The 17,927-nt window shown below is 48.5% G+C and overlaps 1 protein-coding gene across 4 annotated transcripts in view; it reads right to left on the bottom strand.

The window, feature by feature from the left end:
• The window catches only part of RANBP10 (RAN binding protein 10), a 131,848-nt gene that overhangs the window by 20,323 nt on the left and 93,598 nt on the right, over positions 1-17,927 (bottom strand). For 3 of the 4 annotated variants that reach the window (XM_034788892.1, XM_034788890.1, XM_034788893.1), the window contains exon 5: positions 6,182-6,204. The exons of the other annotated variant lie outside the window; for it this stretch is intronic. In XM_034788892.1, coding sequence (XP_034644783.1) covers positions 6,182-6,204 — 23 coding nt within the window. The remainder of the gene's footprint in view (positions 1-6,181; positions 6,205-17,927) is intronic. 4 annotated transcript variants of the gene reach the window in all.

The following is a 17,927-nucleotide window of genomic DNA, read 5'->3' as shown; positions in this document are numbered from 1 at the left end:
ATCGCTTAGTCAGGCAGCTAAGAGTCAGTGTGATACACTCACTGGAAACAAGGGGCAGAGGTGACACCATGTGACCAGCCCACTCCATGGGCCAGCAGCAAGTGTGCCAGGAACCAGGGGTGATCTGAGGACTGTGGTTTGGGAATCACTGACAGTAAATATCTCCCTGCTTTATTCTGTTGCCTTCTAGCTAACTCTTCACATTAGGGTCCCATCATGGTAAAACAAGGAGTAAAATGGCCCAAGTGCCAAAGGGAACGCCCAAACTTCCTGCCCGAGCGCTATTGCACAGAGAAACACAGCTCAGTAACTAGGGACAGTCAGAGAAGTTCGAGGATAGGTGAGAACTTTATTGCAGAGACAGCCACGGGGCCTCTCTTTTTTGATAGATGACACTGGACTACACGTGCCAAGCAGTTCCTACCAACCTGACCATATGGGAGCCTATGCTGGAGCCAAGGATGCCGCCTCCTGTTATGAGTTAAAGGAATAAAGGCAGAGTGGAATTTCGGAGAAGTGGCCACACAGTTTACTTGCCACTTTGAGGCTCCTGAAATCTCCAGGTCACAGGGAGAGGAAGAGCCAAAACTCTGGCTTGTTTAGTTTCGCGCACTTGCTAGTGAGTGTTAAATGGTGGGCCTCACTTTCCAGCTGCCATGTGAGATGCAACAAAACAGAACAGCAGAAGATGCTGGTGCGACCCCTCTCAGGACACGGCCAGGGATCTGTCCCAAGGGAACGTCAGTGCCTGAGAGCAGTCTGACGGTCCAAGCTTCACGCTCCACAGCTAAGCAACCTCACTGGATTCTGAGGAAACAAGCAACTGAAGAACTCCTTTGGATCCCTTCCTTCTGCTCTAAGGTTTTAAAGGCAATAGGTATGCTGGGCAGATCTTCTCCCTTCCTCAAAGAACCTCCCAGCAAAGCAGTGAACTGGAGCACGCTTTTCTCCTCCAAAAAGATCTGCATTTAGCTGCTGTTCAGCCGATTGAGACGTGAACGGCTGGCACTGTACGTTTCTGGTGTTTGAAATGCCAAAACAGGGAGTAGAAACGGCTGCTCCATACAACACTCATTTCTCCCCCCCTCCCCAGGCTGGGAAAGGAAAGGAGGAAATAAAGCTGCCTGCATCACTGACTCAGCATCTCCTTTGTATCACATCCACGAGCAAGAACTGGTGGGTTACGTAGGTGGGCTAATTCAGATGCAGCTCACACCACTCAGTGCCTGTGCACCACAGCACAGCGAGGAGATGGCACAGGGGGGAATTGTGGTATTTAAGGAGTGGAGCTAGAGGTCCCCCTCCCCTTCAAACAGAACTGGCAATAAGGAAAAGCCTCCAACAGAGACTATCATCTTGTCAGTCTAGGCATTGGGCCTCCAACCTGTTTCAGTATCGCCAGCCCACAGCCTTCCAAAGCCGCAAGTCAGACCCAAAAAATCATGACATTAAAAACGATATGTCTCAGTGTTTTTTTCCTTCAGATTTTTTCACCGTCAGCAGAAGCTGCCAGCCCCCCCTTTGAGAGTGATCACAATGCAGCCTCTCACGCACACAAACCGTAGCCTCCTTGTTCACTGATCCGAGCAAACGTCACTTACACTCTCCGATCCTACGGGTACAGGGAGCTACCATTCTACCCCCACCCCTACCGAGTGGGGCAGCTGCCTATCCTGCCTTGCTTTCTCCCTCAATGCTCCCCCCACTGTCTCCTCTTCCCCACCTACCTCCTGCATTCACTTGAACAGTCTTTATATTCGCATTTCCCTCTGTCACGCCACATCCCCTGCACCTCTCCCCCAGTCTACCTCCTGCTCCCCACATTCCCTGGACCCTGCTTAGTTTCCTAACCCAGCTCCCCTCGCTGCTGCCTCCTCTCCCACAGCCTCATTCCCTGCTTGTTCCTAGCACAGCGAAAAAGGGGTCATCATCTTCCCTGAGAGCAGCCTGGCTTCACACCCACGGAAACATAGTGGATCTACAAAGCTAATGAGAGTCAACTAGCAAAACCTTTGGCAAACGGCAGATAAGACTCCGCAGCACACAGAGAGCAGGTTTCCTGGGTAAGGTGCCTCGGTCACTCTGCAGAGCTGATCTGCACTTTTAGGACACTGTTTGCACAACTGGCTGCCTCACCTCTCACCAGGGCGTAGGCGTAACTGGGGGCAGATACTAATGGGGCACTGATGATACCATTTTTTTAAACTGACTACATTTTAAAAAAATTTCCCATTTCTGCTACATTCAAAGATTCCGAGGTCAGACAGAACCAAACCTGATCGCCTGTATAACACAGCCCATAGAACTTCCCCCAAATAATCCCCAGAGCATATTGTTTAGAAACGCATCCAATCCTGATTTAAACACTTAAAACTATAGCGCCCTTTAAACAGTATTGCCCGACATTAAAAACATGCCCTGAAAAATATGCAAGGGTTTTTCTGCTCTCCCACTGATCTTTATGCAGGTCTTTTCAGGAAAGGCGAGAATGTCTGACACTGTCTGGGCTTGGATGCAGGAGAAAGTTGCACTGATTTAAATGTAAACTGATTTAGTTAAGCCAGTGCAAACCCCTGCATGGAACTCAGTTTAAGAGTGGCTTTTTTAAAATTCACTTAAACCTGTTCCTGTTGATGAAGTCATTTCTGGCTAACTTTTCAGTGATAATAGTCTAATGTAGATAAACGTTCAGAGAAATGCAATTTTTGAGTTGAGTGTGTCCATTCATACTTCTGGAGATTGGAAAAATCAGCACTCACCACGTAACCTATAAGCAGTGCTGCTAGGGGCTGTGGATTTTACCCAAGGCCCATTGGTACCAGTAAAGCAGGGGTAGGGGACCTATGGCCTGTGGGCCAGATCTGGCCCCTTGTTCATTTTCATCCAGCCTGCGGGCCACACATGTTCAACTCACCTGCCGGGGGTGGGAGGAACGGGACTTCTCCTTGTGGTCAGGCGAGCCACCGCTCGCAGCTTCAGCCCTGTGAGGGGTGCCAAAGCTCAGGGCTTCCCGCCCACGGGGCTGGAGCTGTGAGCACCAGCTCCCCCCACTGCAGGAGGGAAGCCCTGAGTCTTGGTGCCCCTCCGTGGGGCCAGAGCCACAAGCGCAGGCTTGCCCTGCTGTGGGGGAAGCCTTGAGCCTCCGCGCCCCCCTGAGCAGGTGAGTTGAACATTTGTGGCCCGCCATTGATTTTTTCAGTGGGTCTATGGCTCCTGATAAATAAAAGGTTGCCCATACCCCTGCAGTAAAGGAAAACAAATTGGTTTTGAACTCTCTGCAAGGAAACTGTTCCCCAACAGGTAATGGGCTGAAGGACCAATTTAAATTCCTGGTGTAAGCTCACTGAAGTCACAGTCACCCCACAAGTGAATTCAGCCCCACAACTTCCCTACAACTGGTCAAGGAAATGCTGCTTATTGCCTGTCTCGGTGTTCTCTAGAAAGTTTGCTTCAAGAAGAATAGGCCGCCAATGGAGGGGAAAGCTTTTACACCCAGTGCCCACGAGGAACATCGGACAAGCCCTATTAGGGTCCGAGACCCTTGGATCCTACAAGGCTCCCTCAGTTAAGATTTCTGAAGATCTTCCTATTTCCAGTCCCTTTTGCAGCAGAGCTTCTAGAACAGTTTTCACAGCCCTGGCAAAGGGGGTGAAGAACGCAGTTAATGTTTAACAGCGTTTATACTCTACCTTCTCTCTGCTGTACCTGACAATGAATGCACATTGTTTCAACTAATCTGGATGCATCTCCCTTGCTATATTAATGCATAAACATTTCCTAAGGTCTAAAGCACTTGGAAGCTGTATTGATGCTAAGCACTATGAGATCTGCTACCATTCCTAACGAGCGCCTTGATCAGTCCTAATGCTGCTGTGCAACCCAAGGGCCCCAGTCAGGATCAGAGACCAAACCTGCGGGACACGGTTTTAAGAACCAGAGGAAGATGTGGTCTGTGCCCCTAAAGAGTCTAAGAAGAGACCCACCAGGCAGTGGGTGGGGAAAGGGACCAAGTAGCAGCAGAGAGGTCAGACAGCCTGTTATCTCTGTTTGTCTCTTTGACTCTGGGGAGGACTAGGGGAAGGGGACCACAGGAGGTGGTGAGTAAAGAGGAGCAAGGGAGTGGGGGCAGGGAGAGACTCTGAAGGGCAGAAATTGGGATGGGAAAGGGAGGACAGGGGATGAGGCTGGCAGCACAGGGACTGTGAGGTCGAGGGTCAGGAGGAGGTCCAGGCAAGCTACCAGTTAGCAGATATAAAACAACATCCAGACAGCAAATTGCAAGCAGCAGCCTGCTGCCATCACTGGTGTCTGGGGCTGTGAAGGAGGAAGGGCCTGGATGCGTAAGACCGACTGAGAGAAACCCATTTTTCCTTTGCTTCTCCGGAGGAAGTGCTGATATCAAGTCTCGAGCTCTGCAGCATTTCCCTGCCCCTTGCCACCTCCACAACTGGACGTATACACCTCATTGCCAAATGGGCTTTCGAGGGGGCGTGAGAATCACTGCTGCTCTAGTTACCAGGCAATAACTGGGGTCCCGGTGATGTGCTCAGCACCCCTATGGCGTGGAAGCATGGACCGCTCCATTCCTTCATTTAGCGCTCTGCTGAAGAGCCTGTCTCCTCAGGCAGAGGAGAAGTCACTAGTACACAGCGTGGCGCGCTGGGGCCAATATGCCTGGGTGCACTGGCGGCATGAGGCTTTGGGGAGAGCCAGCACATTGACGAAAGTGACACTGGCTGTCTGCAGCATTTCCACTCTCATTTGTACTCCATGGTGTGAGATCCACAAGGCCAAACCCTAATAGTGCTCACAACGAAGTCCTGCTTTCCCACTGTGGCCTGCCCTGGGCACTAGCTTCCTGGAAGAGACCGATGCGTCCACAAAACATCCCAGGAGCACCACAGAGGTCTGGGTGCCAGGGCAAAAAGACTAGAGGGAAACGTTCTGTTAGACCTACAAGAGCAATAATGGCCAGGAAATACCCTCACTGTCAGCCATTATTGCATACATATGTACTGAACACTGGAGCGTCACCGCAGGACTTGTTCGGCTGACACCCGAAGAGCTGTGAGCCTTTAACTGAAAAGCAACACTCAGAACCGAGGCTGCACCTTGCTGAACTTGGGCGTTAATCTGTATAACTGCACCTCTATTGAGAACTGTGGGGGGAGTATTTAACCCTATTATTGCTGCACATGCAGAATGTCCAACCCCACTCCCTGCAATCTCAGGATAGAGTGGAATACAACCCACTGGCCCTGCCCATACGCACGAAGGAAAATTCCTTCCTGACCTGCATGTTTGAAGCATTATAGATGAACAGCATATTCAAGGAGCAAGCAGAACATTTTGACTCATGCAGGATGCCCACAAAATTTGGACTCCTTTACAATCGTTGAGACAGCCGTGTTCTTATAATCCTCCAACTACTTTTCACGGTCTCTGGCGCAGCTAAGTGCAACGCCATGTGGAAGCTCCTGATCTGAGAGCAGCTTGACACATTGCAGGCTGGCAGAGCCAAGGAGAGACTATGAAACTGTAGAGAACGGAGCTCAGCACATCTTCGCAGCAGCATTGCCTATGGCTGGTTACAGAGGGTGTGTGCAGGGCTTGCCAACAGCTAGCCGAGCTGATGGCGGAGTAAGGGGACCTAAAAACAATTGAGCATTCCTGACACAGACACTCAATCCCTAATCGCTACCTTGGAAAGGGAAAGACCCTTTGCTGCAGTATTCGGATGGAAGCAAGGGGAGTTTAGACGCAGTAACACCAAAGAAGCAGGTGTGTTTTCTGTTAACAAGGTTTGAGATGCTCAAGTTCATAGTCATACGCTGAGCCTCAAGTGAACACCCCACAGTGCTCCCTGCAGCCAAAGCTGCTCTTAGGAGAGAGCCATTTAAGGTGTAATAAAGCAGGAATTCACATGGCAATTCCAGGAGAGGTAACTATTCTTAATGGGGAGCTTGTGAGCGACCACACATCTGGTGATAAGACTGTACAGGCTCATAAAAGGGCGCACTCTCACCCCACTGCAACAGAAGCAGATGGGAAACATATCATTTAGGAACATGTGCTACCCCTTTAACATGGCATTAAACAGAAGACATCATACACCCAAGTTACTGTCCCCCTCCCTTTCATTTGCATCCCTAGTTAGAATACTGAAAATAGTTGTACTTACAGGGAGGTCTGTAAAGGCTATACCTGTGGGGGGAAAAAATATTAGAATTAAAAAGACAAAGGATTTTTCCCCACCCTGCGCCTACAGACTTAACAGGCTACGAAACGTTACTACATATCAGTAAATCTCAGCTCTGGCCCTGGACTTAGCGACCTGTTATTTAACACTCTCCCCTTCTCCTTCTACCTGGACCCTGTGGTTTGGCAAAGATTCAGGTCGGAATCCAGGTGTTCTCGGACACTCTTTCCCATCAGTTTTAGCGCATTAAGCTTCACAAAAGCAGCCCCTTTTTCCTTTGCTTCTCCCTCACGTCACTGCAGGACTCCACAAAGAAGCCACTGGATAAAGCTTCAGTTCAAGACAAATTTTTGATTTGGAAGCTGTGGTGCTTTAATATTGCTGTGGTCTGGCCTGGGGCTACCTCTCCTTTCCAGCTGGAGCTGTGGAGTTGAGCATTAAACTCCCTGTACAATTCCCAGGTCCTGGGCCTTGCACTAAGGCAGGGCTGGAGTCAGAAGCAGTTTCTCAGATATGCAGCAATGGAGAGAATGGTAGTGCTCAGCTTCCTCCTCCAAGGCCAGAAGGGACCCTGATTACCTAGTCCAGGGGTCAACAGCCTTTCAGCAGTGGTGTGCCGAGTCTTCAGTTATTCACTCCGATTTAAGGTGTCGCGTGCCAGTCATACATTTTAACGTTTTTAGGTCTCTTTCTATAAGTCTAGAATATATAACTAAACTGTTGTATGTAAAGTAAATACGGTTTTTAAAATGTTTAAGAAGCTTCATTTAAAATTAAATGAAAATGCAGAGCCCCCCAGACTGGTGGCAGTGTGAGTGCCACTGAAAAGCAGCTCGCGTGCCATAGGCTGCCTACCCCGATCTAGTCTGACCTCCTATATAGCACAGGCCAGAGACCTGCCCCAACGTAATTCCCAGAGCAGATCTTTTAGAAAAACTTCCATCTTGATTTAAAAATTGTCACTGTTGGAGACTCCACCACGACCCTCAATAAGTTATTCCAATGGTTAATTACTCTCACCAGTTAAAAATGTATATTTTATTTCCAGTCTGAATTTGTCTAGCTTCAACTTCTAACCACTGAATAACGTTAGACTTTTCTCTGCTAGACTGAAGAGCTCATTATTGTTACCCATGTAGGTACCTATAGACTGTGATCAAGTCACCCCTTAACCTTCTTTTCGTTAAACTAAATAGATTGAGCTCCTTACATCTCTCACTAGAAGGCAGGTTTGGCTAATCCTTAATCGTTCTCGTGGCTCGTCTCTGAAGCCCCTCCAGTATATCACCATCCTTCTTGAATTGTGGACACCAGAACTGGACACAGGATTCCAGCACCGGTCGCATCAGTGTCAAACACAAAAGTAAATTAACCTCTCTGCTTCAAATTTAATATTTGCAAATATGACAGAAATGAAAGGTTTATAATCTCTCTCTCTATTTCAATCTCACAAGCCAGAAAGGAGGCATACACTATGTATAAACAAAGGTTTCTTATATTTGCTAAGGCAGGGATGAGAAGATTATTCAGCCACAGGTTCTGAACAGCACCAAAAGCTCCAAGTCAAGCTCTCTGGGGAGCGGGACATGTAAAAGGCATTTCCAGACGCAGGAGGGCTGACAGAGTAACCACTACACCCAGAGCACAGAGCACGGCCGGGTGGGCTGGTGGGCATGAGGCATCTGCACTATATGTTCCGAATCATGAGACATTAACTACTTCCCAGCTCCAACAAGAGACCCAGACTATTTACATACAGCAGCAAGTCAGTCTTCTCTCTCCGCAAACACGCGCTAGTGCTTAGACTTGAAGGACACCAACAGCATCTGGGAGAAGGGCTGGTTTCCACCTACCTGCCTGCCTCCACATGGAGCATGTGAGGCAACGACAAAATGTATGGACACTCTTCCCCAATCACCACTAGCAAGACTCCAGGAGTAAAACAACCCCTCTCAGGGCTATTCATTGCCAGATACCCCACCGTCTATCTCCTGGGCTCTCTGCCCCCAAACTCTATAGCTGGAATATGTACGCCTCTCTGTGCTGCCACTACCTCAGCACCCACAGAGCTCCTGCACTCCTCACAGGAACAGCCCCAGCCACCTCGGCTGCAATATCAAGTGTTAGACTGTATGTCGGACGCCGAGTAGGCCTAGCATCAGAAGGCCCAAGGGCTGTGGGTGTTACAGAGAGGAGATTATCAGAAGGCCCAAGGGCTGTGGGTGTTACAGAGAGGAGATTATCAGAAGGCCCAAGGGCTGTGGGTGTTACAGAGAGGAGATTCATATTGCTAAGATGACAGAGGCCCAGCTGCAAGAATAGAAGAGTGGATCAGCGTAGGCAAGAGATTGGGGTCATGACCACTGCAGGGATCACCACTAGCCTTTCCACTGATGGTAGATCAGATTGACAGACGTAAAGACAGGTGTGAAGGAGGTTTCTAGCACTGCTTTCTTAGGCTTAGACTATTAATTATTCCTGACATGCTAAACACTACATCGAGGCCTCCTTCCCAGGCATGGAATTGTGGTGCTCCCTAGGGATCAGACGAAAGAAGCGTGCACTGATTCTTTTACATAGTCTGCTGCTTCTCGACCCCAGGTGTGAAAAAAGCTCCACACTGCAGTGAAATACATTAGTGCATGGCACGGTAAGATGTAAATCTACAGCACACTAGCTGGCCACATGGACCCTGCTACTGTGCACTAAAATGTCCGCTCTGTGCACTGATCCACCCCAGTTTGTAACAGGAGTAGAGCAAAGTGCACTACAGACCTTTTAGCGCACGGTAGATTTACACCCCCATTTGCTGTGCACTACCTGCCCATATAGTCAAACTCTGCTGGAGATCATTCATTCTCCCTCTCTACTTTTAGCACAGAACTGTGATTCAGAGCACACCTTCTCCAGCGATTTTAAAAAGTGAACTATTTGAAGCAACATAGATTCATGATCAAATGGGTTGAGAAAGTCTTGGATCTTGACCAGCTAAACAGCTTATAGGGCCATGAGGTTAATTAACCTACCACACAGTTTGGAGCTACTTTCCAGTAGGCAACCTCATCACAAGTCAATAAAACTATGGATCAATACGCTAAATACACTGGAATAAACAGTTGGGGGAAATTTTCAAAGGATTTCCCCCTCCTGGTCATTTGTCTTGTCTCCCCACCTACCCCTCTGTGCATTGCTCTCCCCACCATCTCCACACTCAAAGATCCTTCACCAATAGAACTGCTTTCTGTGGGGTTCCCCTCCACCACATTGGTTAAATTTCATATTTTGTTTGGCCAGCTGGGTGAGTGCTTGTTCCCACCCTTACAACAAAAGGAAGTTAACCTGCTGATCTAGCCACCATGGCAGCAGGAGGGGTTCTGCAGCCCAGCTACAATTCCAGCTCCGCACCAGGCATCCTTCAATCTTCTGTGTGTGTGTGTGGGGGGGGGGGGGGGGGGGGGGGTGGTGCAGCTCTCCCACTGGGGCGCCTGCAGCCATCACATTTGCAGTGCAGGGAGCCAGCAGCCCCAGTAAGCCAGGTGAGCACAGAGGACATTTACAGTCCCTGCACTTAAACTGAGAGCCTTCTCCTCTTTGAAGCAGGGTTGCATCACAGCCACTCTTCTCTAGAGGTAGCCAGATCTCTACTCAGATTCTGCTACAACACAGGACATAGATCAGGTTTCCCAACAGAAAATGGTATTATGCTCCACGTCCCGAACAAGGAAATACTAATCCCAGTGTAACTATGGAAGATGCTACTTCAACAGCATTCCATTTTATAATCTCAATAAAACTCTCTGGACCACACTGCAGTACTGATTAGTGCACATGTGTGGGAAGCATTGGGAACCTGTCAGTCAGTTTTATTGCTTCAGACAGCCAGCAAATTGCTTAAACGGAGCCCAGCCGTAGTCCAGACACCACAAGGTCATTAGCAGAAATTAAAAAGAGGTAACAGCTCCTTAACTATTCAGCTGGATAAAAAGCAACTCTACTCTGCCTCCCTGCAGCAATTCAAGTGCATGGAGATAGCTGCAAAGCCAGTTTTAGGAAGGTGGTGGTGACTCAAGACTGGACAGTTCAGGAAGAGATTGCAAAGTGTCTCTCCTGTAAGTCAGCGGTTCAAATCCAAGCCAGGGCAGTACTGGCCAAGTCATTAACATCTGGTAACTGTTCAGTGGTCTGGATACAATGTGTGCATGTGTCAACGCAGCTCCAAGTGAACAGTTCTGATATCACAAACACCACTGTGACAATCTCAGCAGAGATCCCAAGGACTGAACTGCACAGAGACTGAGTTATTCCCCCTTGCCCGCAGAGAGAGTCTTTTCTGGTCAGAAGGGGAGTTCACTGGCAGGTAGGCACAAAGCACACTGCCTCTGCATAACACCACCTTTCACCAGCACTGACACAGTTGTTTATCTTTCAGGGATGCTGCCCTCACGCGACAAAGCCAGCACTTCCAACACAGGCTAATAAAACATTTAGCTATGGTGTGGCTTGCTGCAGGGCCTAATGGAAAGTCAAATTGTCAGTACAGTACTTAATGAAGTAGTGAGGTAAATTAATTCCAGAGCACAAGGCAGAACTGCTGTGAAATTCACCTCAACCCTCCAAATGCTAGTCTGAGCAAGTGAGGGCAGTGGTATTGACTTCTCCATTGTAACACAGGAAAGGGATCTGCAATCACAATTCCAAGAGTAGATCTTTAACCAAGCTGTGCAACGCAGTATGAACCCCTTCATGCTACGTACACTGAGTGAAACAGCCTCTTTGCTTCAATGCACTTTAGAGGGTGATGGCCTCACACAGTGCTCCTTCACTTACCCAGAAGCTGTGCCTCTCAGCTTTCTGGCTAAAATGCGGAGCAAACCAGTTCCACACAGGATAGCCTCTCTGTGGGAACTAGATCCTATCCTGTAGGTCTTTTCTTACCACTATCACAATCATTATTAATCTCTGAAGTGCTCCAAAATGTGAAAAAAACCAACTAATGAGCTTCCACGCATCAGAGATGCTAGCTAGCTATACAATGTAGAAACACCTGTCCACATTCAAGGAGGAGCATTAGCTAGCTAGGAAACATCCAGCTGGGATGCTGGAAGGAAAGCTGATGAAAGCTTTCTGCCACACATTTCTATACATGTCACACTGAGGAGAATGCTAAGTGAAACATGTAGAGAAAATGCAGGGCTAAGGCTCAGAGGCCACTCCTGGATCCATCTGAGATCAAGCAAATTCCTTAAGAACTCTTTCCTAAAAGAGGACAGACAATCCCATCAGATTGTCCTGCAAGCTCAGAAAGCAGCCTGGGCTGGAATGGATGCCTCCCAGCAGCCTTTGAAAGAGCAGCAAAAACTATTCAGAAAAACAATTAAGGGCTATGACAAATGTGTTCTTTGCTAACAGCCCTGGAACATCCTCCTGTGCACTTAGCCACATGGGAAGTGGTTAGCGCATGAGGATGCTACTCCCTTGTGATACAGATGCTCCTTCAGGCATCTGAGAAACGGTGTCACTGCAAGGTGCATCTCAGGACAGAAGGGTTCCTAGCTGTACACACAGCAGCAGCAGCTGCCGCGTGTACAGGCAGCAGTGAAGCAAACTGAACAAGCCAGCCAAGGCACGTGAAGGCTGATGCATTGTCCTTACCTTCCCCCATTGCTCCAGAAGGCAGCCTGGCCGCTCAAGCTGGTCACGATTACTTGGCCCGAGCCTCAATGTCATTACAACGTGACATCTTTGTATTAAAAAGTTTGTTAAAAATAAAAATTAAACTTTTCATTAAAATGTCAAACTGCATTTGCCCATTCCTGCCCCCAATAAGCCCTTTTGGGAGCTGGTCTGATCTTGCGGCCAATGCACTGTTAGTTGAAATGGGAAAGCACATGGCAATCTGACAGTGACATTGTCCATGAGAAATAGCTACTTCTGTGGGAAGGAAATCAAGATGAGCACAGTTCCAACTAACCCCCTTGTACCAGTATAAACAGAGATTTCATCCATAATTTTACTCAAAGACCCTTCCCCTTTCCCCAGCTCCATACAAGCCATGCACACAGTAATCAGGAGATCTCCAAGCCAAGTCCTCCCCTCCCCTTCAGCCAAAAGTGACCATGCCTTCTGCCTCAGTTAGAGGCTTTTTCCACAGTTGCCTCTAGACATCTTTGTTACAGAGACTAATCCACAACTTCTCGTACACACAGCGAAGGGTTTAAGTGACATGGACCTCAGACAGCTGCCTTCACCCCTTAATAGCTACGTCCTGCCTTTCTGCTCATATCTGAATAGCCAATTATTATTATGAATAGTAATCATGATTTGTATTACCGTAGTGTCTAAGATCCCCAGTCCTGGATCAGAACCCTAGGTGCTGTGCAGACAGAACAAAAAAATGCTCCCTAACCAAGGGCCTTCAAATCTATGTAAGCCTGCTCTCCTCGATCCTGGGGGTCCCTCCTCAATTCACACAGGACACCCCAAATCACTGCTCCCATGACACAGTGCTAGCTTTCTACTTGGGAAAGGTGTTAGCAAATTCCTTTGGCTTCCAGGCAGGTGGCGATCTCACTGCCAGTGATGACCTGGAGGGAGTGCCAGTGGAAGCAGCACAGGACACACCACACTCTGCCAAGAGGGACCCTTCAGAGAGCAGGCTCCGAATGCTAATGATAACTAAAGACTTACCTGTGAGCCGTCACTGGGCTGAGCCAAACAGCTGCCATTCTATCAGACTACTTGGGCAAAGCCACTGGACAGGAACAAAACTCAGCCGGATTTGATGCGTCTCCACCAATTTGATGCAGTCCAATTGCCAAGACTTGGTTTGAAGAGTGGGCTCTTTTCATCCTATTGCCACAGTTCTCCAGAAGTGGCCTGTGAAGTATGTTCGCTCACCTGCCAAACCTGAGTGAACCCAGAGGGAGGGTGATCTGGTCCATGGCAATTTCAGTGTGTTACTCGGGGGGAGAGGGGAGAGGAGAGAGGGAACGGTCTCTCACACAGCCAATGTCTTCAGGTTGGAGCATTCACAGGGAAGGCCTGGGAATAAGGTCCATTAATATTAATGATCATTAGTTCTATGCCTCATCTGCATAACATGCTGAGAGTACAATCCCTCCTGTCTGCCTGTCACACTGCATCTGGCAAACAGCATCAAGCCAGTGAAACAGCTTTTGCTGTTAACTGGCAAAACAAGCAGCCTGTTTGCATCCTGTCCAGTTCCATTTGCTGCTGCGCTCCTCTCCATGCCCTGACCTTACGTTAGCCATTCCAGGAGCTGTGCAGAGATGACATTTCTCCACCCGAGAACGTGTGCTTTCCCCAAGTATTGGCATTGTAAATCAGACAGACTGGAGGAAGCGTCTTCGGCTAGAACTCTCAGGGAGGAGGACGTGCTATGTTCATAATCCCAGTGACCTGTCCAGCTGGGACCTGAGCACCCCATTAGAGAGTCAAAGAACTGAAACACTCCTCCAGAAAGCCTTGAGCGTACTGTTCCATTTGGCCACTTCTGTTACATACAAAGATTTATAACGTAGCTGTATCTTCTTGCCACCTCTGCAGAAAATAAACTCTGCCTCCTGGTTGAAGCCCTGACGTTCGTTCATTCCCCTCATATCCCCACCTCTCCTGATTAACACTTGTCAGCTCTGGGCCACGTGTAGCTGTCACCTTCCTTTTGGAAAGGGTCAATGCTGCTCCTTCAGCAGCTGGAAGGAGTCACTGTTGAGATGTAAAAACTGTTTCTCCCAGGCCTTGAAATGACAATGCCAAACAGTTCCCACTTGAGGTCCCCAACTGTACATTTTCTAGTACCAACTGGAACGTCCAGAATTAGTGACATGTATCTCTTCCCCTAAGGTGGTGCTGAGACATTAGCTCCCAAGTCATTCTTGACAGAAAGGGTACAGAAAGCATGGAAGACCAAGGAAGGCTGCCAAGAGAGAGCTTCAACGAAAAGGAAAGAATGAGTTTAAACTTACAGGAAGGTGCAAAAGGGAAGAAGTAGGCAGAGCACTGGACTGCCAGGCCCACCTGTCTGGCAGGAATACTATCCCTTTGCTAGGGCCTTCCCAGAAGATCTCAATCCATCTGTGACCATCAATTGTTCTCCTCCCAGCTTGTGGCTCTGTCCCCCTTCTCCAAGTCCCTCCACCCCAAACATACACTCCCCTTGCTTGCTTTTACCCTTCATGTTTTGTCCTCTCTACCTATCCAATCTTCTCCTTTATCACAAGGCTGACTCCTGCCTTCGCTCTGCCAACGATGCTGTCCTCAATCGACTCATGTCCCCAAACCGCCCCGCATCAGTGAGAAAAGCTGCTGGCCAATCTAGGAAGCCATCTCCCTAATCCTCCTTCAAATCCCTCCTTGTAACTCTCCTTTTCTGCAGTGCAGACCAAAAACTGCACTCTGGTAACTGCTAGACAGGCAGCAAGCTGCGATTACTGCTCCTGATCAGCTAAAAATTGCACTAACCATATTGTTACCCAGTCTCAGCCTGCCTGGCTCATCCATCTTTTGTGTCTTGTCTTACACTGGGTAAGTGCTAGAATAGCCCCATTTTTCTGATGGGGAAACCAATGCTCAGAGAGGTTACCCCAGTGACTTGCCTAAAGTCACAGAGCAATGCAGGGCTGGGAACAGAACCTAGGGCTTTTGAGTTCCAGTCCTATACCTTCATCACAGGTACCTGCCTCCTTTCTTACAGCAGTACTATATAATTACCAGCATAAAGGAAGACCCTGCCTTCTAGGTATAGAGTGAAATTACAATATTTCAGTTAGATACAAGCAGCATCCAAAACAGGCTGAGTGTCAGGGGCCTTCAGACTGTATTACCAGCACAAACAGGTACCAAGACACTCTTGGGTGGGAACAGAATAGTAGCTGGCTATTCCCTGGAACATTTATGAGCCCACCTGGGAGAGCTGCGATATTCCTGTTCACTAGAGAAGGGACCTACAGCTTCAGTGTGTGCCAAGAAACAGCGCACTACCCCCTTTCTAGGTCAGTCTCCAGCGCACACAACACAGATCCTGGATTCTCAGTCCATCATTCAGATAAGAAACAAGCAATGTTTAGACTTCATTAGGATGCATCCCCAGGGGCTTAGCTGTCCCTGGCCTGCTGAAGGTGCTCTTGTTTTCCTCTAGCATCCGCTCCGTGCAGAAATGCATGTTCCATACCTTCCTGTCACAGTCACGCTGCCCATCTCCAGTGAAGAGCTTTGCCACGGTTGATAGGCTGCTTGCGCTTGTGATCACTTGGTGCTGTGAAATGTGTTTTCCCCAGCTCAAAGCACTGACTAATGGATGCTTCTCCTCTTGACCTTGTGATTCCTTCTCAAACAGCAACAGGTAGACACTAGTCACCATTAGCCTTTCTGGGTGAGACTTCTGTTCCATTTTCCCAGAGAAACATCACATGTTCTGCCAGCCTTTGTGAAGGGAGAGGTAGCAGCTGCTACTATTCTCTTCTGCCTTTAGCCAGGGTTTCTGCTAATCCACCACTGCGCCAAGCATCCTTTTGCTTACCTCCTCTATACATCCCATATTCCCCCTCTGTGTGAGCCCAGAGAAGTGCTGGGACTTGAAGTGACAGTCAGTAGTCACAGCTGCAGCCTTTCCCACACGCTGCTCACTCCTGCACTCAAGTCACATTCACGATGCCACCGTATTCCACTGGCTCAGCAGGACGCCCCAGATCAGCCTGACCCGTCTCCTAAAACGCAGGCAGTGATGCTGATGACCCAGACCACAGAACTCTCTAGTCTGCTGAGAGAAGAACTCTTGCCGGACAGGAATCCACAACAAAAGAATGGGGAGGCTTAAGCTGGGATCATTTTGAATGAGCTACCACAAACGCCAGAAGCCCTACTTATGGCCCACATCATTTTTAAATATAAAGCATCACTTGTGTGGCATCACAGCTGGTCAGGTTGGCAAAGAGCTTCAAGGCAAAAACAAGCCAGAACAAAATCCCCAGAGAGCCACTCAAACACACCATCTCCGCCGTAGCCGGGGCTGCAGTGGCCTGAATGCAATGGCTCCAACTGCCATCTCTGAATGCCACAGGGCAAGTTTTAAACAGATTCTTCCACTTGGCCCGAGGGAAATGGCTCTGGATTGCTGCCCCCCAGAGAAGGATGGCAAAGTGAGTGGACAGTGAAAGGCTAACACTACCAATGCACCCGGGTTTCCACACAAAAAGGCCTGTGACCGGGCCACATTTCCCATCAAACCTTCTATGATAAATGAAGGGGAGGGGGCGGACTCCCTTTTATGGACACCCAGCCAGCCAGTTAGCTACAAAATCCCTGTTAGTAGCTGTTCTCTACTTGCTTTACCTGTAAAGGGTTAAAAAAGCCCATAGGTAAAAGGAAGGGAATGGGCACCTGACCAAAAGAGCCAATGGAAAGGCTAGAATTTTTTAAAATTGGGAAAACACTCTCTTTGTCTGTCTGTTGTTCTCCAGAGAAAGGAGACACAGAGCAGCAATGCTGTAAGAAGCTTTAAACCAGGTATGAAAAAAATCATGAAATCATACCTTGAAACTACTTATCTGAAACCTCAGATATATAAGTAGATCAGGGAAGGTCTAGGAAGACGTGATTAGGTTTATCTCTTTATGGCTTGTGGACTCCTCTGTGCTAACCCCAGGTGCTTTTGTTTTGCTTATAACCTTTAAGCTGGACCTCAAGAAAACCATTCTTGATGCTTAATTATTATATTTGCTCTTTTTAAAAATTAGCAATAGCCTACATTCCAGATGTACACCTCTACCTCGATATAACACTGTCCTCGGGAGCCCCAAAATCTTACCGCGTTATAGGTGAAACCGCATTATATCGAACTTGCTTTGATCCGCTGGAGTGCGCAGCCCCGCCCCCATGGAGCGCTGCTTTACCGCGTTATATCCGAATTCGTGTTATATCGGGGTAGGGGTATATTTTTTTTTGTTCTTTAATAAAACTTACCATTTTTAAGAGCAGGATTGGGTTTTTGTGTCCTAAGAGGTTTGTGCAGGTTGTTTAATTAGCTGGTGGCAACAGCTGATTTCCTTTATTTTCTTTCTCAGCTCTTCCCCGGGGGTGGGGGTGAAAGGGCTTGAGGGTACCCCACAGGAAGGAATTCCCAAGTGCTCCTTCCTGGGTTCTCAAAAGGTGGGGGGAGGGTTGCACTTGGGTGGTGGCAGCATCTACCCATCCAAAGTCAGAGAAAAGCTGTAACCTTGGGAGCTTAATACAAGCCTGGAGTGGCCAGTATTAATTTTTAGAAACCTTGCGGGCCCCCACCTTCTGCACTCGAAGTGCCAGAGTGGGGAATCAGCCTTGAAACCCTCCCTCAACCCCAATCAGAAAAACTGACTACAAATTCTAGCCCAACTTGGGCTCTGCGCCTGACCTGAATGCTTGCTGTTTTCCAATAAAAATCCCGTTCCCATGAGTTCGACATCCCTCAGGCTCTGCTGTGTAACAGCCTCAGGGCTGTGACACAAAATCCACCCGCAGGATCATGACTCGGATGTACCCGCAATGCAGCTCCTTCCTCCCCACACCCATCTCAGCAACCATGCTTGCCTGAACACCACATCGGTCCTGCACTCCTCCTTTACCATCTTCCCCCTTCTTTTACCCACTCGCTCACTCTGTACAACTTTTGTCCTGGCAGGGGTTTATTTGGGGTTTTTTTGCACCAGCCTCTTTAGCTTGAAGGAAACTAGGA

The sequence above is a fragment of the Trachemys scripta genome, chromosome 13 (genome assembly GCF_013100865.1).
Source record: "Trachemys scripta elegans isolate TJP31775 chromosome 13, CAS_Tse_1.0, whole genome shotgun sequence".
NCBI lineage: Eukaryota > Metazoa > Chordata > Testudines > Emydidae > Trachemys > Trachemys scripta.
Note: the sequence above shows the minus strand (reverse complement) of the source record. Positions and strands in the feature narration are given on the sequence as shown.